Below are 26,719 nucleotides of genomic sequence, written 5' to 3'. Positions count from 1 at the left end.
ATCTGATAGGGTACCTACGAAAGTTGGCTCTGTTTGTACTTAAGTAAATTAGGAGGATTTCCCTGACTGTTAATAACAAGAAGCAATATACCTGTGTATTGTTGTGTGCTAAATGAAACAACTGATTCTTTGAATGTGGAGACATCATTATGTTGTGTCATCGTAAGATTTAACAATTATTGGAATAGTTTTTAATAGTTGTTGTGTCTTTCGGTTTTTCCTGGTTAGGGGTCGCCACAGCGGAACTCCGGTCCGCTAATGATTGGCAGTAGATTTTTACGTGCCGAGTTGCCAGCTCTGATGCACAACCTTCAACGAAGGTACGCCCATTCACGCATGTCTCCACACAGAAGACGCTCTAGATAAGAATCGAACAGGACAACGTCTTATTGTGAGGCAACAATGCTACCGCAGCACCACCACCGCAGTTTTTAATAGTGAGGAATGCATTAGGGAAAGGGAAAGAGAGATAGAGATTAGTTTTGTAAAGTTAATGGAACTTTTTTTAAATTTTTAATGAAAGTAATAACTAATTTTATACTTACTTGAAAGTTAATGTATTGCTATTCCATGCAAATGAGACCAGAAGAAGTTATACAATTAGCAAAGCAGCAAAAACATCACAAAATGTAACACTGTTCCAGTTTGAGAAAGTAATTTCATAGAGTTACTTTACAGTTAAAAAGAGGATATACCCACCATTACCTGGTGAGCTGTGTGAGCCTTAAAATTATGAGGGATTGTGGGAATGGTAGTTACTAGCTGCCAGATACCGCCAGGGTGCAGAAGAGAATAGAAATCTGGCATTAAAATCTTCTTCCATATCTGATGTTTAAATTAATGAAATGTCAGACCTGAATGTACTCCATGTTGTACTACATTTCAAGCAGTGAAATCTTTCTGGTTTACTTGTCCATTTCCTAAATGAAATGCAGTGTCATGCACATTTCTGAACAATGACCTCATGCATGCTGACTGTAGGGGTGCTGGCATTTGGAATATTGGCATTTTAATATTTCATTTGTATGAATAATTGGGCCTAGAAATGTTAACTATTTTATTTGTTATCTCTATTTAAGCTAATTTAGCTTCTTTCTGCAATTTTGCAACTTTATCACATTAACAGTGATGTTTGTATGCAGGCTGGCAAATCTGCTATAGAATAGTTCATGTCTTTTTTGGAATATATAACCATCATACAAAAGTGAAAATACAAACCCATTTTTGTCAAGATGTCTGCTCCATACTAACATATTGTGCATACCCATCTTGACAGTGACAGACACACTACTCAGGCACATCAAACTCATGCAAACAACTCAGAATGTTCATACAGGCACACACATAAAAATACCTGTACATTAAAATACTTACATATTATTTTATGCGTTGGACAAGGGTCCCCAGCCCCTGTAGAAGCATATTTCTCATAGAATTAGTGTAATTCTTAGGTCATTATGGAAAAAAAAAAAAGAATCCTGGTGTTTATTGATGGCCGCACAATGTCCAGGTGATCACAATACTCACCATTACCAAATCTCCTTAAAGATATTTAACTGCACAACATCTACACACGCACTGTGTTAATGTTGTACATCTTACCATACATATGTTGCAAGACTTCAGCATGTAATTACAAATGAACACCATTCATACAATGAATGGTCATACATTTTAATTCCTACATGATGCATCGCACAAGCTCTGCACATGGAATTAGATCATTAGTACCCAAGCAAACATCTCCTTTTCTTTATTTAAATTATTTTTGCATTCTCCCTCTGATACCCAGCAACTGCTTCTTCCTGTTTGGTTCCACTTAGGACACAAAAGCTGGACACTGGTTCCCAGATGCCTTTGCATTCTGAGATGTGATGGTTGTAGTGCACCACCCATTACTTTTTCCACCCTCACCTGTGCTTTTCTGGCAGTGAGTTGGTCAAAAGCACATGTATCCTTATGCTTGTACCCCTCATGTGCCCCCTTTTTAATTTGGCAATGTTTATAAGCTTGCCATGCTGACATTCTGGTCATCTTGCCTGAGTGATCTTGTCATTGCCCACTCCCACTACTTATTTAGCTGATATTTCCTTCTACCACCACAGATGACCTTTCAGAATTAGACTGCCATTTAAAGCAATATTACTGGCATGGGAGCACATACGGTGCTATTAAGAATACTGCAGTATTTCATGTTTTAACTTGTGCAAATTGTGTGCAAGCCAAGTAGAAATGTGCAGTCTTTCTATCAGAACCTCATACAAATGTTCCATCCAAGAAGGCCATAGGTTTCCTTTCCTTTTACTATTATTCTATTATGCACTAAATACATTTTATAGTAATACATGGTAATATCAAGTACACCACGCTCCTGGTTATTAGTATTCTAATCAGTGAGGCATGACTTCACTCAGAATTGTGAAACTGGAAAAAAGGCTAAAGTAACTTACACCATCTTTCTTTTGACAGGTTCTTTTAGTGGGAAACGTATGTTAAACTAAGACTCACAGTAAATAAAACCAGATACATTAATGGAAAGGTAAACCAGCAAAAACATCTCGGTAATAATAATAATAATGATGATGATGATGAGATTACTGCTAACATTTGTATACATGATGAGTTTAATTAACATCAGCTTAGGATGTATTGTTACCCTGCCTTGTTATTTTGCATTTATTACATAGATAAATGGAAATTAATGCAGCGATCAGCTAAGCATTATCTGTTAAAGAAAATGTTTTAGCATAAGACTTTTAAGATTATTTGACATGCTGCTGTTTATCAATCTTTAGTGATCTATTAATCACTCTCTTGTATAATAAAATTGACAAATGTGTCATCCAGCATTAAATAAAGTGCGATGAAATAATATTTTCTGCATACTGTATAATATATCTGTATAATACACTTTATATAGATGTTGATGCTAACACAAACTGACTAATTTTACAATGGAAACTAAGGTCTTGAATTTGATGCTGCACATTTTCTGAAATGACCGCATGTTGAAGTCCATTGTCAATAGTATATAATGGGCAGCTTTTTATATTTCCAAACTTGCATGAAAACAGATGTCAGGATAGTTTTATGAAGTAAGTTATACACCCTACTTGTCCTGCAATTGGATTATTACTAGCAATACTTGCATTTCATTCTTATTGCATGTATATCAAAAGTGTAATCCCAGTCATAATAAATGTATAATCAGTTTATTGAAGTTCAGCTTTATTTAAGTGCCTATAAATTAAGCGGTACCAGAAAATCAAAACATAAAGTATTATACTGATAAAACTACTGCAGTGTAAACAATAAATAGTTTATGGCTGACATAAAAGTTTGAGCGTGGGTCCTATTCCTTAAGATGGTAAAATCCCATAACCTATCACTGTGTTTTTTTCCCCACTTGTCAGCAGTCTTGCTATGGACTATTCTTTCTTATCTGCTCTGTATAGATAATATTTCTTGGAGGAGACAAACTTCACCTACTGGAAGCCATTGACTTTCTCTGTTACTACACCATTGTGTTCATATATGCAGGAATTGCTAGGATTTTGTTAAATGCACCTGCTCTCCTTCCATTGGCTGGTAGGTGTGTAAAGTCTTGATTTGTTTGAACATTAGCATATGTATGTGCTTCATACCCTGACCTCCTTTCATCCCAGCTAGGTGCTGTGCACTCCTTTGCTGGCTTTAGTTCCTTCCTCTGTCACCATTTCTTGATCTTGGTTTCTACCCATCTACCCTGCATTGCTTAAACTGTCAGACAAAGAATGTCCACCCTCCACTAAGAGTGTTGTGCTACCATCAGCCATTGATTTCTGTATTTCTGAGATTGTATCAGCCTGGGTCTGCTTCTCCAATGTGGGTTATCTGGCTTGCAGGGAGAGCTCCATTCCTTTACTCATGAGCTGATCGTGTCTTGCCAGTATATCAAAGTCATCAAACACTGCTTCTGAGAATTGCAGGTATTGTAAATCAGCAGAATATGGCAAGCAGCCAAGTAATACAGACTGAACCAATGAAAAACCTGTAAACCAAAAGTCTGTACGAACCAGTCTGACCCACAAAAAACAAGTGTAAAATTCCCTTTCTTTAAAACAGAAATAAAGAAGGTAAAGTACTTTCATCCCTTCATACAACTTCATAAGAACCAAATTAAAAAAAGTTTTAATTTAAATTTATATAAGAACACCCAAACTGATTTAAATCTTAAAGAGAGAGTAACCAAATTGGTTCCCTTGAGCCCCATATATAGCAGAACATAAAATATGTAAAATAAATCAAATAGAGTCTGGTGTGATAAGGGAGATAATTTTTCTTAACTATGGTACAGAATCAGAATTACCTAGACATGATAAGGCCTTGCTGTGTCTAATTATGGTGGCTGCCAGAAAAGCAATTACTAGAAAATAGAAATCAAAATCTAAAACAACTATATTGGAAGTAGTGAATATAGTAATAGAGATAAAACAACTGGAAATGCGATCTTTAGAAAAGGGTAGGAGCAAACTACCTAGGAAAAATGGGTATTGTAGGAACAATACATATAGGGGAGGGACAAGGTTTAAAAGAAAGCAGGACTTAAATGAGCTATGTAATGTTTGACTGAAAATGATTGGGTAGATTATAAGTGATGCATAATGTTTACAACTGGGAGTGTGTCAGTATGGTTTGTGATGTGAAATGCTTGCAACCAGGATTGTGTCATTGTGATTTGTCTTCATTTATGTAAATGTATGATTGCTTATCTCAAAAGTGACGGTTTAATAAAGATATATCTTGTTTAAAAAAAAGGGGGGCAGGAATTGAATAACTTATGTAATGTTGCTTAAGTTATATGATATATAACAATATATGTGAAGTATAATGTTTGTTAATGTTAATTTGTTAATACAGTTTGATTACTTGAAGGTGTTTTAAAAACCTTAAAAAATACATCAAATATAAAATAATCTTGTATGTGTCTTTTGAATATAAAAAAATGCACGTATACAAGTTTTTGTATGTACTTATTCATTTATTCATCTACATTTGTATGAACCACATAAAATGAATTTCATTTTAAAGTCAAAGCATGATCTAAGTAAATGTGAGATATTGTAATATGTACAATAAATCATTATAATTTAGCAGCACTTTTTTAACACTGGAACTATTGACATATGGTCGTTCAAACCAGGATAGGTACAAGCAAGCAATCTGATTTGCTATAACAGTTCCTGATCTTCTAAAGTATTCTCCCAATGATCACTCCTTAGATATAATGTTACTGTCTCTACTATACCAAATGCAAACTTTGTAAACCCTTTACAAATGGAAGAATGCTTATGTAGGACATTGTTGGACTTTTTTTTTCTTTATCATAAAAATTCTCATAACTTCTCTTGCTCAGTACCCTGTCTGTCTCCCAACACAAAAACATGTATAACCTGAGACATAGTGACAGCATTAAAAAAAAAATGAAAAATATTGAAGGACCAGAAGCAATAAAACAGTAATACGGGCAACCATTTAAGTAACCAGCATTTTTCAGATTCACCCATTGATTTGGTTTATGGGATAAATGGTGACAACACAAGATTAATGTCACAAATTGAAAGGCAAGAAACCAGCCAGTGAAGACCAAGCGTTAATCGAATTTATTGTCACAAGAAAAATAATTAAGCGTTTTCGTCGAGTATAACATGAGACTTCTTCAGAATAGAAACATATAAATCAGTTCCAGTTTAAATAGCCATCTCTCTAGTCACATGCATTAAAACCATCCAACCACATTAAGACTTAGCACTCCATTAAAAATCCATCCTTAACTTTTAAACTTTACTAACATTTAAAATAACAGACATAAATGTAGATAATAATTAAACATCATATAAATGTAATCTTAAAACACTACCTAAAGAAACTCTATCATTTAGGCCTGGATGGGATCATGCATTTAATTTAATTTGCCATCTGAGCTCATAAGTCTCTAATAAATCATCCCATGGACCACCTTTATTGTTTTTGACAATCACATCAAGGCAAAAAACAAAAACCTATGTAAAAGAGTGTTAGATTCTTTCTTATTTCTAATTTCCAAAATATGTTCATAAATTCTGTCTTTAAAATTTCTTTTACTTTTTCCCATGTAAAAACTAATATAGTTCTGACACTGAGCAAAGTATACAGTACCTGAGTATTACAGTTACAGTGGAATTTTGGACTAATCCTAACTCCATTAACACGCTATCCTTTTTTAATATATTTTTGCACTGAGAACAAAACCCATAATTAAAGGTGCCCTTCCTTTTACTAGTAAATGTGTGAGCCATCTCTGTATCTTGCTTTTCTAAATATTGTTTTAGTGACTTTCTCTTCTTAAATACTATCCCGGCTCTAAGCATAAACTGTCAGTCATATTGTCAAAACAAGAAAAAAATTTCCAGTTGGACTTCAATATCTTACATATACCTGGAATATCAATAGTGAATTTAGTTACAAAGCTATCTGCAAATTTAGAATTGTCTTCTATATCTACTTTAGCTGAAATTAAAGTCTCCTGACATCTAAGAATAGGAATGAAAATAAAACTTTCTCTTTTGTTTTTAACTTCCTCATAAACAATAGTTACTAAACATAAGGCATATCTTCTAGCTGTAAACATAAAGGTCAGTTTATCACTTTCTATCAAAAAGGTTTCATCTTTTGAAATCATACATGCCAATGACACAAATTTTGAATTTGTTGGTAAGAATGTATGGTTTGTATACAAAACTGGAAATAATGTGAATAATTTATTGGAGGGGGGACACAAATTGCAAAAAAAAAGCTACCTAATGGTACTAAAAGTGAGGTCTTATAATTATTGTTCTTACATTTATACTAAGGATAAAGTGTATTTTAAATTTTCAGGTGGCACATATTGCATTCAAGTATAGTAATTGTATAAGCAGATGGGCCATTTACCTTGCAATATGCTCAGGTTGTATGTTGTTTTTGTGTTGGGAAGACTGACAGAGCACTGAACAAGAGAATTTACAAGCATCGTTATGATGCGGAAAAATTGAAGTCCAACAATGCCCTATATAAGCATTCTTCCATTTGAAAAGGGTTTGTAAAGTTTTTATTTGGTATATTAGAGATAGCACCATTAGGTCTAAGGGGTGGTCATTAGGATAATACTTTAGAATATCAAGAACTGTTATCGCAAATCTGATTGGATGCTTATACCTATCCTAGTTTGAATGACCATATGTTAATATTTCCAGTGTTAAAAATGTGCTGTTATCTTAATATATACAATAATTCATTATTTTAATTTGTCACATTTACTTAGATCATGTTCTCACTTTAAAACAAAATTAATTGTATGTGGTTCATGCAGACATATATGCATGCAATATTTTTATGTTCACAAGATTGTTATACACACAAGATTATTTTATATTTGATACATTTTGTATATTTCATGCTTTGCTATATTTGGGGTTCAAGGGACTCAAATTAGGTTGATATATCTCTCTAAGATTTCAAATCAATTTGGGCATTGTTATTTAAAGCACCATGTTTAAATTAAAATGTCTTTAAGTTTATTCTGATGAAGTTTCATGAAGAGATGGATCCGCTTAACCACTTTCATTCTTTTTTTGATAATTTAGACTTGATCACAAAATGTGAGCTAAACCTCCATCATCTCCTGCTGCAGTACGAATCTCACAATCAGCTCTATGTACATATTTTTTAAACTGATGCAATCTTAAGCATTTTATATTCCCCCTTCCTGTCTTCTGTCATGGGTTTTCACACTTCATCTTTCTGCTTTTGGGTTTTTTATCTCTTTTGCAAATCATCAGTTCTTCTTTTGCTGGTGTAGCAGGTTCCATCACCTACATGAACCCATTTCACTAATGTGTGGATAAATTATTCCTGACTCACACATTAAGGTGTATTTATTGTCTTAAATGGTCTCAACATCGTAGAGCCAGCCATGACTCACACATGTTGTGCCTCTACCCATGCAGCCTTTAAGGGCAGAGAAACAAACTTTGCAGTACTTCATTTGGTCTGTCTGTTTTTCATAAGGTTATCATTACTGACATGATGACTTGATGTAGCAATGTGTGCCTGTCAGATGAGCACATATGATATAAAAGCATTACTGTCCGAAAGTCCTGAAAAACTGCAGCCTTTCTACCATACAACACTACTGTCCTTTCTGTATTTTGTCAGATATTACATGCACAAGAAAAACAGATGTAGGTGTGTGTGTGTGTGTGTGTGTGTGTGTGTGTGTGTGTGTGTGTATGTATATATAGATTATATGTGTGTGTGTGTGTGTATATATATATATATAGATATAGATATATATGTGTGTGTGTGTGTGTGTATATATATATATATATATATATATATATATATATATATATGCGTTTATATAAATTGATGGTGCTTACTATTCCTCAATACAGTTTCAAGAAGTTTAACACAAGTCTTGTGCATTTAAAATAATGCATAAGTAGATGCAGATGATGCAATTTATCAGCAGCATCTCATTTCAAGAAATAGCCTTTCTTTATTATTGAAATATTTTTTTTAACGTTGTATTGTTATATTGTGAACATTATCAAGTCTTAACATATGTTTTGTTTTCAGTGGATTAAACTTCATCGATCTGATGGTTCGACAAGGAAACATTGACAGTCCTCCAAAGACACCTCTCATCCCAGGATTTGAACTGTCAGGAATTGTAGAAACTCTGGGAGAAAATACTAAAGGTTTTGAGGTAGGTGCTTGTTGATTTGTATATTCTAAGTATTTCATGTTCTTAATTATACACTGCAAAAATGAATTTCAATTAGAAAATGCTCGTTTTTTAAGATTGAAAAGAAAATCAGTAGATCAAGTGCAATTTAGTCAATTACAAAAATGATATTTTGCATATAATTTGGCAGCAGAGCTTGATTTCTGAACTCCAAAATGAATTAAAGATTCTGTTACTCAACTCCGGTAATGGTAATGTATAATTCCATTTCTTATATTTATTACCTGAGAAAATATATTTGCTGCCACCCACATATAAAAGCTATCAGTGTGTTTAAGTGTAGGTTAAAGGGAAAGGAAGATTACTTATCTGTGAGCATAATATGTAATTGCTGTCTTCAAATGTTGTGGTACAATTATAAATTAGTATCAATTATATATTAGAAGACCCCTTAAATCCATGTAACTACTTTAAAATGCTGTTAGGACTGGCAAGGCACAGGCTCATATTCATTCAATATTTGTTTAATGCCACATATCCGTATATAATTGTCAAGGAGATGAAAATACATGATGTTATAGCTAGGCTATAATGGTAATATGACACAAAAATCTTATTATAAGGCACTAAATGTCAGTACCTTTGCTCTAATAAAATGATGGAACAGAATACATTGTAGATGATTAGTTTTACAAAAGCCTACCATGCTGAAAAATGCCAAAGTAGAGGATCCTATTCTACATGTCTTCATTTCTATAGAGAAGCTGTATAGGAGGAGAATTGTATTGTAATGACTATGGTAGAAAACTACAGATGGCCCTCAGTTAATGTCACATAACTGATGAAACACAGTTACTTGTTACAGCGGATGAGACATCCTATTGCTCAGTGGTGAGGCCCGTATTGATGGTCTAAGAAGACAGCGTGGTTTATAAAGAGAAAGAAAGTGACTACAGAGTGTAATGCTCAGGATAACAGAAAATAAATAAAGCATAATATCTAATCATGTAGTAAATATCAATATTCTTCATTTTGCTTGTTCAGCCATACAGGTTTTTCTATGGCTTGAACCTTAGCTAAAATGATATGAGTCTTGTTTTAAGTGAACAACATGAAGGTTGTTTCAGTGAAAAAGAAATGCGAACAAGAAAAAAAAAAAATCATAAGCAGTAATCTGCGTATAGTGAAGCTTACCTAATGTCTGCCTGATTTTTTTTTTATTTACTGCCATTAAGAGTAGAATAGCTGTACAGACAGTGTACCTGTATGCCAGCCCTGACAGTTCTATTTAGTGGTCAGCAGTTGCTGATTGTATCTCATTTTCTCTTACATTTATGTTTACGTCCTCAGCCAGTGAGGCAGTTTGCAGAGAAAGGCAGCTGCATGCTTACTGTTGTCACTTCCAGCTTTCCAACACAACAGTGAGACTATTTACTGCCTTCATAACTGCACGACAAGAAATGACTTCCCCTCTGTAATGAAATGTAGTCGTGTTTCCCTGAGCAGTATATTGTGTATGTACAGTTTTTGTAGGGGTAAAATGGGAAGTGGGTACTACTGAGAATAGACTGAAATTTCTTTGAGGAACTTTAAATCATCTCATGACCAGTATGAATCAGTACAACAGTTTGCTGTGAACTGTATCTGGATTCAGATTAAACATCAGACAGTGGCCATTGTTGTAAGCAGCTGTAGAAAAGCGTGAAAAGTAACAGCTATAACCTACGGACAGGACCTCTGTTCAAGAATGGTTCCAATTTCCACTGTTTCTTTATAGTAGGAGATAAAGCCATTCATTGAATTACAAAATAATATGGACATTCTGCTTTAGAAGCAAAGTATATGAGAGATGCACATCTTGCAGACTGCTGTACTCTCCTAATCCATCTAACTAGGGACTTATTTCATGACGTTAAATAAAATGGTTGCTACAAGTTTATTTTTGCAGCAATTTTAGACTAATTATGCATGATCTATTACTTGTCCATAGGGACAGTCTGTTCTTTTTCCTCCACAAAACCTGACTTGTGGTTCATGTTTTATTTAAATTAATATTTCTGTGTACTACACATGCTGACATTGTAAAAAAAGAATAATTTGTTTCACAAAGGTATCGTATAGATGGAACTGGTATTTCCGAAGTATAATATCACTGTTTCAAATAAAAATTGGTCTCCATAATTATAAAAGTTAACAAAAAAAAAAAAGTAAACAAACAAACCAAAAAAACAAAAAAAAAACAAAAACATAACGCAGTAGCAGTGCATTTAAAATAGTTCATTCCTTATAGTTTATGTTGTTTGAACTGACCAAGGTATCTAATAGTAAATCTGTCTTTTACGAAACATAAGGATATATAACCTCATGTTTATTTTTTGAAAGAAGGCTACTTGTCAATGATTCCAGACATCAAAAACAGACGATCCGGACCAATAGGCCGATAAAAAAACAGTAGCTGGCCTTAAGTGCGAAGTCTACAATTATATTTTTGATTGATTCCAGACATAGCCATCTTACCTTCAGACTCCTTATTCCTGTTCCTTGATGTATTTGTCCCCTTATTGTCGTGGCTCATTGACTCATTGAACCATTATGTATCTTTCTTTTTTTTTTTTCTTTGTCTTTCTTTCCCTTTACCCTACTGATCATCAACCCCCCCCCTTTTTATTTATGGCCTTAATTCAGACAATCCAAGGAAAATACATGTTTCCTTACCCCAGTTCCCCAAAGGTAGCTTGAGGTGTACAATTGGTCTCCGTGCCAGCCCCACTTCATACATGTGCCAGCCCCACTTCATACACACTTCCATGCATGGGCAGCTCTTGACTACAATGTGTACTACTTGCTGTGACTGTATATGATGGCCGTTTATGCTGCCTTTATCACAGCAGCCAGGCTTTGTTGACTGTTACAGTCAACATAGCCGATGCCTTTCACAAAGATGTATGAGAAAGCATCAGCCATTCATATCCTTCACATGTGGTGACACCAGCACCACGTATGATATTTGATCCTGGATCATCTGGTCACAGTTAAGGCTTTATCCCTGTCATCATTGGACTGGACTTGAACTATCCCATGTCCTGACATATAGTGTAACCAGTGAAAACTTTATTATGGTAAAAGAAAAAGTAAATGAATGCTTTCTCACACAAGTCATCAGTAAAGTCATCAAGTCCCTTATTATTTAGGAACTTGAGTAAGGCCAATTGGTCCATGTGAAACAGATATTCCTTAATGACCAAATGGCTATTTCAACATCAGATAACACCATGCCTATTGACTTCTTTACTCAGGAATTCTGAACAAAGCCAAAAGCAATGAGGGGACAAAGGGTCCAAACAGGGGACACTTTTTAAATATTACCCTAATAAGTGTATTAAAAATGTTAATAAAACAGTAGGTTTTGCATCAACGTGCATTTTGTGAACAAGGAGTATGCAAGTCAAATTTCTGGTGTTACTGGCTAATTGTAGTCTTCAGAGATTTACCAGAAAATCAAACATTTAATGAAGGATTGGTAAAAAATATGAAGGAACATTAGGGACGTTCTTGCAGAATTTTGGACAGCTGCGAAGCATGGCTGACAGTAATTATGCCCACTCTTTTCTTTTTCAGTACAGCTTTATGCTTCTCTGTAAAGAATGTAATCAGGCCGTTACATAATGTAACACTTAACAATCTGTATTTCTTTTATCTGGATCATTGCTGACATGGGGATGAGATGGACATGACTGTTGCTCATCAGGTTCAGCTGTGTCATTTACTAAGTGTGGTATTTGCTGTTGTGTTACTGGACTGCATGATGCAGTATTCACATGAAATATTTGGTGGTAGAAGACACATGTTACCCTGTCAGACACATGAAAGCCAAGTGCTCAGATGTAAGCATTTGACCAGAACAACCTTTCCTTGAATGAGGCTTGCAGAAAGGGTACACATTTACTTCCAAGATGCAGTAACATCAGGTTATATCAAGTTTGTGGGTAAAAGAAGCAAAGCTTCTTGCATGGATGGTATTAACGACTTGACTGTTTCTGTAAAATATGTCTAACAGTGTTTTGCAGTTGGCAGAGCTTTTAGTCTAATAGATGTTTACTGACTATCATGATTCTGACATGAGCCATATGCATGACTGACTGTGTAGATAAGCTGCTGGATACTGTGTCATAGTGCTCTGCATAGTTAAGCTGCTGGAAACTGTGTCACAGTGCTCTGCATAGGTAAGCTGCTGGATACTGTGTCACAGTGCTCTGCATAGGTAAGCTGCTGGACACTGTGTCACAGTGCTCTGCATAGGTAAGCTGCTGGATATTGTGTTACAGTGCTCTGCATAGGTAAGCTGCTGGATACTGTGTCACAGTACTCTGCATAGGTAAGTTGCTGGATACTGTGTCACAGTGCTCTGCATAGGTAAGCTGCTGGATATTATGTCACAGTGCTCTGCATAGGTAAGCTGCTGGATACTGTGTCACAGTGCTCTGCATAGTGCAGAATCCACCATTTTACCTACAGTGAATCAAATACCATTATGACAGCATTTGCCCTTGTTTCATGTAGGTATGATCTGGCTGAGAATGCTACAGGGAATTACTTTTTCTTTGTCCTAATTTCCAGGTAGGGCAAGAATCATGCAGGAATATCCCATTGTACTGGAACAATGAAAGACAGCACAATCCCATCTGGAATGGTCATTTAATCCTGCTAAGGGTATGCCAGCTGAACATGGCTTCTTTAAATGCGCATTTTCTTAGCTATTGAAATTTGAAAGTATATCATTTATTATGTTTCTTGCTAGAAAGGAAACTTTTAGGAGGAATTTTTTCCATGCCACTTACTTTTCATGTTTGTATTGTGGCTTGTGAGTTCAAATGATGTGTATGCCAGTGTTATATTGTTTGCCTTAAGCTTGATTCTTTCTACATTATGGGATGCTTTTGTAGATCAGACAATGCAGCAGTTCTTTACTTGCTGTTACTTTATAATTTTCTGTATACTTGGTAACCTTGGACAGTTGTATGTGCATTAGAGTTTCATCAGAAGCATCAGAGTTTGCTTCTTTGCTGGTTGCTATGGATATGGCTTTATAATGTATGCAGATTTTATAATTCTAAAATGATGAACAAATGAGCACAAAAAGATCTGCAAATTGTCTAGAAAATGAATTAAGTGAATGCTTTTTGAAAAAGATCCGCATATGTATGAAGAAGAAACATCAGAAACCTGAAAAGAAAAAGAGTGTGTGTGCATGCATGTGTGTGCTCGCGCGCGTGTGTGTGTGTGTGTGTGTGTGTGTGTGTCTGTCTGAATCTCTCTCCTTACCTGTGTTATGGGATGACAGGGAATACACCAGATGTTTTTGAGTAGTGTGTCCAAAACTATGTCTGGAACATTCTACTGCTTTGGCATACCATTGCAGATTATCCATTCATATCTTAAATCAGACTACTTCCTAAACTGAAGTGTACAGACTGCATTTCAGTCAAGTTTGAAAGTTCATGTAAATAAAATGATGTACATTCTGCAAAAAAAATTCAGCAATATGATAGATTTTAGAATGAATTATTAGCATTTTTACAATGAAACCATAAGCATTTCAGACTTTAGAAGTCCATACCTTTCAGCACTTAACTAGAAAATGTGCACCAAATAATTATTATGCAGGAAAACTGCAGCTAATATAGAAATAACTTCAAAGTTTACTTCCCTAGTAGTCAGCTATTTTTCCAGATGAGCAGCTTTCAATAGTGTATAGAAAACACACACACACACACACACACACACACACACACACACACACACACACACACACACACACACACACACACACACACACACACACAGTTACCAGGGGAAGAAGAGCATTTAATTTTAAAGCCAGATAGGCAGCAAAAGTGGAGGTGTTATCCATAAGTATGCAAACTAATATTTGGTTTTGTTACCGCTTCATTAAAAAAATGGTTACTTTACAAAGAAACTTAGCTTTTGCAAATGTTATCTAAAGACAAGGTTAGTTATGTAGGAATGGTGCTTAAAGCTTTGTAGTAAATAGAATGCTGTGATTACTTCTGATATCCAGAAAAAGACAAATCAGTTAAGTGCTACTATAGTGCAAGACCCAGTCTTAACAAATGTTTAGCACTCCTGTTGCAACTGTTAAGACTGGGCCTCATGCTAGGCAGTCAAATATTCTGTACAGATCAGCAAATGACAGCAGCAAAATAAAAACAGATGTGTTTCTTTCTGCTGTCTGTGCTGGTAATGTGTCCCTTAGTTTATTAACCTAGGAAGTTGTTAGAATAACAGGATTTGTGTTAGTTTCCATTTTCTTAATGATACAAAGTCTGAAACACAAATGTATGTCATTATTTATTGACTTCAATTCTCAGTTATTTGTCAGAAAAAAACACATATTTTTATGAGGAACAGACCAAATAAACGAGGGCATAATTAAGATAATTAAATGCAAGCTGCCCTCCTGGTCTGAATGATAAGGAAAATTTTAAAGTTTATCTAAAAAGAAAAAGGTTGAAACATTAAATGTTTTCAATTTTTTTAAATTATAGTACAATTATATATGAAAATGATGTGCTTCTATGAAGTCATGAATATAAATGTTTTAAAATATTGTTGCTTTAAAATGTGTTTTACTTTTGAAATAGTTTTTTAATTGAATAATTAGTTAATTAATAAAAATTAGGTGTATATATATATATATATATATATATATATATATATGTGTGTGTTTGGTAAGAAGAATTTTTATTCAGTCTGAAGAAGTCATTAGTAAGACGAAAGCGCTTACTGAATAAAGTGCTGCTACTTTGGTAAATAAAGGCTGCATTGTGAAGATCTAGTGTGGATTATTGGTTGTTGCTTTGTTGGTGTTTTGCTAAATTCTCCGTTTGGTTTTATTTCATAGTTAAGACTTTCTTCGAAAATTTGGACAGTTGAGAGGCATGGCAAGTTGAGTGTAAACATAAGAGATATTTTTCACACTGTCTTTCTGACAGTGATCACTAAGTGATTTACAGCTTTGAATGCTGGCAAAACACTTAGGGCCAGATTCAGGAAGGCTTACACGGAGTTTAAGAGTAGTGTAAGCCTCCGTGTAAGCCTCCTGATTCAGCAACAGCCCAAATCTCCGTGTAAGAGACAGCTAACATGTCTCTTACACGAGTGGCGTGAAATGCTCAATACCTCATTTGCAGCTCCAAGATATGCAAATGAGGTATGTGAGCGATCCACGGCCAAACCAGTCCGTGTAACGGACGTGTTGCTTCAGAAATGTACTCAGCTGACAACTGAGTACATTTCTGCAAAATTAAAAACGGAGCTATGTCAGCTCCAAATAAATGGTGCATTTGTTACAGTAAGCATGCCAATGCCCAAATATGTGCCGATTGGCATGAAAATGTTGCAAAAAGTTATATAACTTTTTTTTTTTCACGGATTTATGTGTTTAACTGAAGCGCACACCAGCAAACGGGTGCGCTACCTAAAACTGAAAACCGAAGCCTATAAGCCCACAATTGTGGGATTTATGTATTACATGAAATGTCAATGGAGGGACTTGCAGAGCAAACACAATATGGCCTCCGTTCAGTGATTGTCAAGTGGGGGAAGCTCCGTGTAAGATATGTAACTAAGCATTACTAGGCAATCCTATGTAAATGAGGGTTACAATACTGAATCACACTGCCACATAGGTAATGAGCACTTTCTGAGTAGTGTAAGAGTTAGAGAAGGGGGAGGAACAGAGTAAGAGGTAGGTGACAACATGGGGGGGAAGGATAGAAAGAAATGTACCAGATTGGAGGGCAATGTAAGGTAAGAGATGACAGACAGACATCAGGGAGGGAGGTGTGTCCCAACAGAACACTAGGAAAGTCAAGAAATTGAGGGCATACGCTATCCCTACACTCTAAGTTTCTTGATATACGTGCATCTTGTGCAGCGCGTGTGTAAGGCAGGTTCTACATGTGGGGCGTGTTGCAAACTGTTTACAACGGTTTGCGAGGCGTCTGCGTGTGTAAGGCAGTCTTGGCGTTTTAGCATGAATCAGCCTAGCTAACACCGTGTAAGGATGTGTGCGTGTAACACCGTGTAGGGATGTGTACGCGTGTTTAAGTGACTGTGAGCGTGTTTAAGCTGGTGTGCACATTGCTCCCCCTCAGGAAACAGAGAGGAAGCAGGAAACAACCAAAATACACGGAAACTGCCAGGAATACTGCTGGAGTTAATTGGTGGAAATAATTGGAAGCAGGCAATTACACAGGCAGACTAGAAACCCAACCCAGCACTTAAAACACAACAGAGAGCAGTGCAGGCTGTTTCTCACAAGAGATGCTGCCAGAAACTAAGCTATCAGAATTGAAAACTGAAAAAAAGCTGAACTCAGAGCAGAAATGCTAGGGGCTGCCATAGCTGTTATAATCAGACATAGGCGAATTGCTGAGGGTGGTGATAATGCAGATGCTGACAGACAACCCAGAGTGAGGAGAAGGAGAAGAGTATACAGGCCCAGGGTCACCTACCATGGGTTACATGAGCTGGAGATAGTAGAGCGCTATAGAGTGGACAGAGAGCTCCTGCAGCAGATTGTTGAGCTGTGCAGGCCACGCCTCACACACAGAACCAACAGAGCGCACCCATCCCAGTGGAAACCAAGGTATGTGTTGGCCTAAGAATACTAGCAACAGGTACCTTCCAGAGACCAACTGGCAATATGATGGGGATATCACAGGCATCAGCCTCCAGGGTACTGCACCAGTTCCTGGATGCCATGTCACCACATGTCAGTGATCATATATATGTTCCTAATGACCGTGAGGTTGTGGCCAGCAATATGTGTCTCTTCCAGCAAATAGCGGGATACCCTGAGGTGCTGGGTGCAATAGACTGCACGCACATACGCATCAAGGCACCAGCCGGTGAGCGGGGTAGAGTCTACATTAACCGCAAGGGATACCCCTCCATCAACTGCCAGGTCGTGTGTGATGCCCAGGGCATAATAATGAATGTGTGTGCTGGCTGCCCTGGGAGCTACCACGATTCCCACATCTGGCATCTGACGCAGCTGTACCAATCATTTGCCAATGGGGACTTCCCACACGGACACCTAGTGGGGGATGCTGGTTATGCACTTGAGCCGTGGCTGATGACACCCATCAGAAATGCACACACACCCGAACAGGAACGCCATAATGAGGCACACGCACAAACACGTAATATCATAGAGCGTGTGTTTGGGCTGCTCAAGTCACGGTTCCGGTGTCTGGACATGTCTGGTGGAGCTTTGCAGTACACACCAACTACATGTACCCAAATGATCATGATATGTGCTATGCTACATAATATGATCCTGCGGAAACAGCTGCAGCAGGACCAGCACAGGGCTGGGCCAAACATCCCCCCACCATTGCCAAGGCCACCACAGGCAGGGGGTGACTTGGAGGAGGAACAACCTGACCTTGTCCCAGTAGGCAGAAGGAGGCGTGCCCAGTATGCCCTGGCCTTGGCAAAGAGGCAACGCATAGCACATATGCTTGGTCAGTAGGAACACTGGGACTGATACCCGCTCTGACTCACTCATACAGTAACAGGGATGCCTAACATGACACAACCTGCTTCCAAACGTACAGGGAGTGTAGTATGTGCATCCGACAGCACCACCCGAGGCATGAATGCCATGTGTTAAGTAATGTAACACCATGTATCATATGCACACCTGAGGACCATGACTAACATCCACCCTCACCAATCATAAACCACAAAAACACAAACCCACCTCATAGCTATCACAAGGGATAGGAACCTAGATGTAATGCTACCCAATGCCAAAGGTATAAACAGCAAGATGTGTGCAGTGTAAATGCACACAGTATAGGGAATGCACATATCAGTGCTGTAATAGAAAACAGGGTCAAAGCGCACATCAGCACCCTGACACTACCAGGGTCACACCTCATACAGTGATGTACATGTGCAAAAACATGGAACAAGATACAAAATGAGGGTGACTACCAATAAATGGCATGGATAACCACACACCCCTGTTGTTACCACAACAAGAAGCAACATGCATTAGCCATGGTCAAACACCAATGGCTAAAACTGACTACTATATAGCTTGCTGCAGACCACTGTCCTAATAGCAGGAACTGCCCCAGGCCTATGTTCACAGGTTCACAGGTTCATACTAGGCTATCTGCCCTAGGGCATTTATAAGCCTAGACCAGAGTTCCGTGGAGTCTGCCACCCCTTCACTCTGACGGATAATTTGCCCATTATATTGCTGTGCCTCTGACAAGCAGTGATACTGAGGTTATCCCTGGGGCATACCTGCAATCTCCCATCCATTGATTAAGATCTCACTTGAACAAAGCCAGTGAGGTACTCAGCCTCACATGTACCAGGATGTTGTTCCACAGCATAGGGACTCTCTGGTTGAAGAATCTGTCCCTCCAGCACATCCTATTAATATCTGTGTTGAGGTTTAAATCTCCTGCCACTGTAGTTCTGATGGATGTAGAGGTCTTGAGGTGAAGCGTGTACATTAACTCAGGTTTGGACATGGCCTTGGATGTCAGGCACAGGTCACCTCTGAGCAGACGGTAAGTCACGGAATCCTTCAGTCGGGCAGCATAAGAAATATGTTTGAGACCCTTTCTCCTCCTGTCGAGGAATTTGTGGGCCCATCCAATTGCCATAGGTGTCGGGCCATATACATGCTGAATGGGGCATTGCACTCAATCAATGGTCCGATGAGTGAAGAGTACAGGGGAACAATGACCTCCCTGGATCTAGGTGTGAATCCCTGCATGATGAGGTGGGCAATGTAGAAGTTCTACCTAACTACCCTGGCAACGTGAGTGTCAAACAAAAGGTTACTGTCAACCTGGGTGCCCAGGTCCCTGATAACCTCCTGTGTGCTTAGAGGATTGCCACCTACATGGGAACTAGTGGTAACCTTGTTCTTCCCAAAGGGTATGGCTATGCATTGTTTAGTGTTTAATGTAAGGCCATGGCTCTGGCACCAGTTATCCGTGTCTATGACACCCTTCTGAAGGATGTCTGTGTCAGATGGGTGTCCAACTATGGTTCCCAGTTTGCAGTCATCTTCAAACTTTGTCAGCCATAATCCTGCTGTGTTTGCTTGTACTTCTGAAAAGTAGATGCTGAGCAATAGTGGGCCCAGGACTGAGCCCTGTGGGACACCACTTGTGACAGTTGTGGAGTGTGACATGGCACCAGCAAGTCTGAACCTGTCTGTTCTGTCACGTAGCCAGTTTGCAACCCATCTTGTGATGTATGGGTTCACATTTAAGCTGGTGATGTTTTCAATGATACCCAAGTGGGGTATTGTGTTGAAAGCCTTTGCCAGGTCAAGGTAGGCTGTGTGGAGTGCCTTGCCCTTGTCAATGGCCTTGGTGTCTGTTATGAAACAGTCAACCAAGTTTAAAAGGCATGATCTGCCCTCGACAAAGCCTAACTGGGTTGGATCTAATGTCTGCAAGTCCCTATGTCCTCATCTATGACTTCCATTATGATCTTCTCCATAGCTTAGCAGACCCTGCTTGTCAAGCTGATGGGATGGTAGTTTCCGTGGTTGGTGGAGGCACCTCCATGTGAAGTGGGTCCACCATTGACATATGCCACTCCTTGGGAACATATCCTGAGTTGAGGCTAAGATCAAACAGCTGCCCTGACTGCGGGTTTAATTCTTGAGTGAGTTCATGGAGCACAAAACCAGGGACACCATCTGGTCCCATGGATGCTGCGTTCTTTCCCTTGGATAGAGCAGTTCCCACCTGAGCATTTGAGATGTTTGGGGAGCTACAATCCTCTTTCATACATATCTCTCCAGTTGTGGTGGAGGGGTGGGGGGAGAAATATGCACTGAACCTGTCAGCCAGTATGTTGGCAATGTCTGTAGGTTCAGTGATATTTACAGCATTCTGAGCCTATTCTGAGCATATCTGGGAGTTTCCTCCCAGGTGTGTAACGTATGTATAAAAGGCCTCATGGTTGTCCCGTGAGTCCTTAGTGGGTTTACTCCCAATATTCGCCTTGGATGATTTCATGGGGGAACTCCGTGTTTCACCTATATTGAGCAGGGGTGTCTACCCTTCCACGGATATCGCTCTATCTTGTAGTACCTCCTTCCTTGTGTTGTAGTGCTTGTTTATGGCTGAGGTCCACCACACTGGACGCTTGCCTCTGGTACAAAGAGTCTGTGTTTTGTTTGGGATTGCCTCATCCATGCAGTCCTGAAGGTGCTGGTAGAAGGCAGTTGTAAGTGATACAGTGGCTTGGGTAATGGTGTCTGCTGGCTTGGGGGCTTTGAAAGAGACCACACCAGTCATTAGAAGTGTGTAGTCGGCTTCTGAGAAGTTCTGCACTGTGGTCTTTTCTATCTGGGGTGGGGGTGGGATGTGGACTTCCACTGAGAGTAGGTTATGATCTGATCTCACCAATGATGGGTATACCTCTGGTGTTGAACATTGTGAGCCCATGTTTGTGATGATGAGATCTACTATGTTGTCTCCTCTTGTGGGGATGGTGACTAGTTCTTCCATGGCATGTGAGTGTATGAACTCTAGGAACCTGTGGGCTAGAGTGTTGGGGCTGTAGTACTGATCCCAGTCTATATTTGGATAGTTGGGATCACCCAGTGTGATGGTGTTTGCAGGTACATGTATCCCCACCACTGTTTTCATGAAAGCTCTGTGAGGTACCTGAGTTTCAGAGGATGGCCTGTAACATGCTACAAACTGCAGAGCAGTCTTGCCTATGGTTAATTGCACCCGGATGGTGTCCAATGCATCGTGTGTTGCCACCAACCATGAGGTGAGGGTGTCCTTGATGAATATTGCTATTGCCACCCCTCTTAGTGGTAATATGTGTACTGCATAGATACGAAATATTGTGCCTCTGACTTAGTAGTGACACATTATGACCACCTTACATAATTGAATAATGTGACTATGCCTCTGACTAGTCTGTGCCCCTGTCCACATGCAGCTGTCCAGATGTCTCTTGAAGAGAGTCAGTGAGGTACTCTGTCTAACATGAACTGGGATACTCTGCTAGAGTTTGAGATGCCTCTGAGTTATGACTCTGTCCCTTCAGCATGTCCTATACATGTATGTGCTGAGGTTCAAATCTTTAGCTCCCATGTTTCTGGTGGATGTGGATTGCTTGCAGTGGAGCATGTCTACCAAATCCTGATTGGACATGGTCTTGTATGTCAGGCATAGGTCACCTGTACGTATGTGGTATGACACTGAAAAAAGCTTGTTTTTAGTTATTCATGAAGTATATGACGTGTTGTAGATCCCTGATCTTCATGGTAAGGTACTTGTGGGGTCTCTCCAGCTGCTGCAAGTGCTGGTTGAGGTACATACCAAATGGGGTGTTGTATTCAAGCATGGGCCTGATAAGGGAGAAGTATAGTGGTACAATGACCTCCTATGGTCTGGATGGAATACCCTCCATGATAAGGTGGCCAAGATAGAAAGTCTGTCAAACAACTTTGGCAACATGGGTGTCAAATGAGATGTCACTATCTACATGTGTCCCCAGCTGTCTGATTTGTTTCCTGTACTCATTGGGTTGCTGTCTATGTACAGATCTGTGGGTACTGTGTTCCTCCCAAAGGGATGGCTACACATCAGTTGCAGTCAGTTTCAGGCCATGAGTCCAGCACCAGCTATCTGTCTGTGTGACGGCAGTCTGTAGGATGTGTGTGCTGGCTGATGTATTCACTATGGTGCCCAGGTTGCAGTCATCTGTAAACTTTGTCGGCCACAACCCTCCTATGTTTGCTTTCACATCTGAAAAGTAAATACCAAATAAGAGAGGTCCCAGGACACAACCTTGTGGGACACCACTTGTGACTGGCTTTGAACCTGACAAGGCACCTGCAATGTTGACATTATGGGTTCTGTTTCTGAGCCATTTTGCAACCTATGCTGTGACATATGGTGTTATATTTCAGCTGTTGAGCTTGTCTATGATGCCTGAGTGGGGTATTGTGTCAAAGGCCTTAGCCAAGCGCAGGTAGGTTGTGTGTACTGTGTAGCCCTCATCAACGGCTCTACTGACAGTTTCAAAGTAGTCAACTTGGTGCAAAACGCAGGATCTGCCCTGTACAAAGCTGAATTGGGTGGGATCAAGGGTCTGTAGGACACCAATGTCTCTGTGTGGAAGCTCCATAATGACCCTTCACAAAGCTTTGCAGACAAGGCTGTTTAAGCTTGTGTGGTGGTAGCTGCCAGGGTCTGTGGAGGCATCTCCTTTGTGGAGTGGGACCACTGTTGCCGTACGCCAGTGTTCAGGTACAGATCCTGTAGCAAGGCTAAGGTTAAATAGCATCTGCATATACAGGTTTAGCTCCATCTGTAGTTCACATAGCATGCAACTGGGGATACCATCAGGTCCCATTGATGCTGTGTACTCGTCTTTGCTGACTGGGCGTCGCACATGGACAGCCAGGATGACAGTGAGGTTACATACAGCTGTGATAACTATCATGTTTTGGGGGTGAGGGAGGCGGTACATTGCACTGAACTGGTCTGCCAGGGTGTCACTAATATCTGTCAGGTCCCTGGAATATAAGTTGTTGTGTACCAAATCTGAGCATATATGAGGGTTCCCACCCAGGCGTCAGACATAACTGAAGAAAGCAGTGTGGTTACCTTCATCGTCTGTGGTGATTTATGTCCCCAAGTTGAACTTGGGTGTCTTTATGTGAGAATGTAGCTTTCTACTACTGCTGATCACAGCTGCCTTACATTCTGGAGATGTAGCTCTGTCTTGCATTAGTATCCTTCATCTGTTATACAGTTCGTTTATGGCTGGGGTCCACCAGACAGGCCACTTTCCCTTGGTGGTGAGGGTCTCATTCTCATTTGTGATTGCATGGTCCATGCTTACTCGGAGATGTCCGTAGAAAGTGTATGTGCAGGAGTCACCATTGTGTGTTGTGGTTTCCACTGGCCCAGTGGGCTTAATGGATACCATCACAGTCCGAAGAAGTGTGAAGTCAGCTTCTGAGCTGTTTGTCACTATACCCCTGGTATCATACTAGCACTGACACAGGTGTAGACAATTCCCCAGAATCCATCAAACAAAATGGACATGCAGGCTTACAGATGCCCTAGGGGGGTAGCCTAGTATGAACCCGTTATGATACAGATTGTACAGGACACTACAGATAACCCCAAGGCTGTTGCAAATGATGGTAGTAAGCATGTTGTTGATTCCTGGATATGCTCCGGATCACACAGATATTACAAACAACATACCAGACACACACAGGTATGGCCAACATACATCCTGACATGTGCAGTGCAAACCCCCCCCCATAATGCCAAATACCTTCCCCAGCAGACTGCCGCCTCCCTGACATTATGTCACCCTTACCACAGGGTGCGTACCCAAAGAGCAGTGTACAACAACAGTGGGTGTTCTCAACAAAGGTGTCTCCTGAATGGATAGTAAAAACAACCACCACAGAATCATGAGAGGTTTGGTCTGCACAGCTATGGAAAGGACCAGCATGTACCACAGACATAATGATATTGTGGATCTATTGACACCCGACCCTACCCAGTGTGGGTTTACAAAGTGCAGACCCCACCCCTAAACATGTGTGACTCAGTTGAAACAGTACTTGAAGTCAGTGATGAGGGCATTGTGGTCCACACAGTGTAGCTGGACCTTGCAAAGCCTTCTGTACAATACCCTATGTGTTCCGTATAGATTTGCTCACCAGCTGATATATACACCCCAATGTCATGAGAGGGGTTGCAAACCAGACCAACGACAGAACTGATATGGTCAGACATGCAGCAGCCATGTCAGACTACAAACCACATATAACAGGCATCCCACAAAGCTTGGTCCTGGGACCTTCACCATCTGGTATATATGCCCCATAGGTACAGGCCAACAAGTAAGGACTGTGCTGGAACATGTTTGTAGAGGACAACAAGCCGCCTGACATATCCGATACACCAGCTGACACAAGCATCCAATAAAAGGGCCACATAGAAACAGACAACTGGTGCCATAGCCATGTCAGCATGTTAAATGGTGAAAACAGTATAGTCAGCATCTGTGGATATCCAGTAAGTGACCACCAATTCCCACATAGGTGTCGACCCATGACATACCTAACATGTAATGCCAGAATGGGGACACAAGGTGATAGATATCCTGCATTGGACAAAAATGTGGCTGTAGGGTTAACAGAAACAATCCGTATACCAACCTAATCATGAGGGTTATGACATCTAGCTAACGGGAGGTCATTGTGGTTTTGCAGTTATCTTTCAGCAGCATTACAAATGACCACAACAGCGCCTGTGGGGTGTACCTCAGCAGATACATTCAGCAACTGTAAAGTCCACAACAGTACCTCACCAGGAGTATCAAAGAGCTGGAACACATGTAATGTGTCGCCTGATTAAACAGAATTCAGCTCCACACACTGCCATGCTGGCCACCCAGACACAAGCTGTGCCTGATGTAGAAAGCCATGTCCAAGCTGGCAGCAATGCACATGCCGTACCTTGTACAATGTGAATGGCAGGGAGATATGCACATGAGGGACCTGAACCCCAGCACTGACATACATAGGACAAGCTGTACTGCATTATCCATAACACAGAAGCCACCCCCACGCATGAGTAAACTACCAGTACAGGTTATCCATAGAGTCACTCATTGATTCTACTCAACAGGGATCCTAACGAGTGGATGGGAGATGGTAGGTATACCCTGGGTATCAATGTTGTGTCACAGGTAGACAGAGGCACAGTATACAAAACAAGACATATGTCATGACAAACTGCACTTACGATGTGTTGATGGACAAACACACTATCCAATAAGCATTAGAAATGGCCTTGGGCACATCGGTAGTGTTTGCCAATGTACACCCATGTTGTGGAATACACTACTGATGTTGGATGAGGCCATTGTAAGTAGTTCACATATGAACATAATGCAACATGGTCAGATAGGTTCATAGGTTCATAGGTTCATACTAGGCTATCTGCCCCAAGGCAGTTCTAAGCCTAGCCCAGAGTCTGGTTGCGTACGCCACCCCTTATATGGAAACAGTACTGTGCCCATTAGTTTGACGTGCCTGTCTCCAGCAGTGACACAGTGACGATCCCGGGGTAAACCTATGATTTCCCATCCACAGGTCAGGATACCTCTTGAACAGAGCCAGCAAGGTGCTGTGACTCACATGGACCATGATTGTATTCCACAGCATAGGAGTCTCCGGTGATAAATCCACCCTCCAACATGTCCAATGTACATCCCTGCTATGGTGTAAGTCACTTGCACTAGTGGTTCAGGTGGATCTGACGATTTTGAGGTGGAGCATGTCCATTAATCCCTGGTTGGACATGCTTGCATGTCATGCACATGTCACCTGTAAGCAGACAGTATGTGACTGAATAGAGCTGTAGTGTCTTCAATCTGGCAGCATATGACAGATGTTGGAGACCCTTTATCCTTTGTTGGGGACATTCAGGGTCTCTCCACTTGCTGCAGATGTCAGGTGAGATACATCCAGATAAGGCAGTGTACCAGATCACCGGTCCGATAAGTGAAGAGTACAGGGGAACAATGACCCACTAGATCTGGATGTGGATCCCTTCCTGATCATGTGGACAATGTAGAAGGTCCTACTAGCCACTTTAGCAATGTGAGTGTCATCAGAACAGTGACTGTCAACCTGGGTTCCCAGGTCCATGATAACCTCCTCTGTGCTTAGAGGATTGCCACCTATATGGTAGCTTGGGGTTACCTTGCTTTCCCTGAAGGGTATGACTACACATGTTTTGCAAGTTGACTTCAGGCCATGGCTCTGGCACCAGCTATCAGTGTCCGTGAGTCCCTTCTGAAGGATATCCGTGTCTGATGCACTGTCCACTATGGCACCCAGTGTGC

The 26,719-nt window shown here is 39.9% G+C and overlaps 1 protein-coding gene across 2 annotated transcripts in view; it reads left to right on the top strand.

Annotated features, from left to right (window-relative positions):
- Positions 1-26,719, top strand: part of VAT1L (vesicle amine transport 1 like) — a 1,089,685-nt gene that overhangs the window by 175,219 nt on the left and 887,747 nt on the right. For both annotated transcript variants that reach the window (XM_044081809.1, XR_006366076.1), the window contains exon 2: positions 8,638-8,767. In XM_044081809.1, the coding sequence (XP_043937744.1) occupies positions 8,638-8,767 (130 nt within the window). The remainder of the gene's footprint in view (positions 1-8,637; positions 8,768-26,719) is intronic.

Source organism: Protopterus annectens, chromosome 8.part1 (assembly GCF_019279795.1).
Source record: "Protopterus annectens isolate FY-2018-M chromosome 8.part1, PAN1.0, whole genome shotgun sequence".
Taxonomy (NCBI): domain Eukaryota; kingdom Metazoa; phylum Chordata; order Ceratodontiformes; family Protopteridae; genus Protopterus; species Protopterus annectens.
Note: the sequence above shows the minus strand (reverse complement) of the source record. Positions and strands in the feature narration are given on the sequence as shown.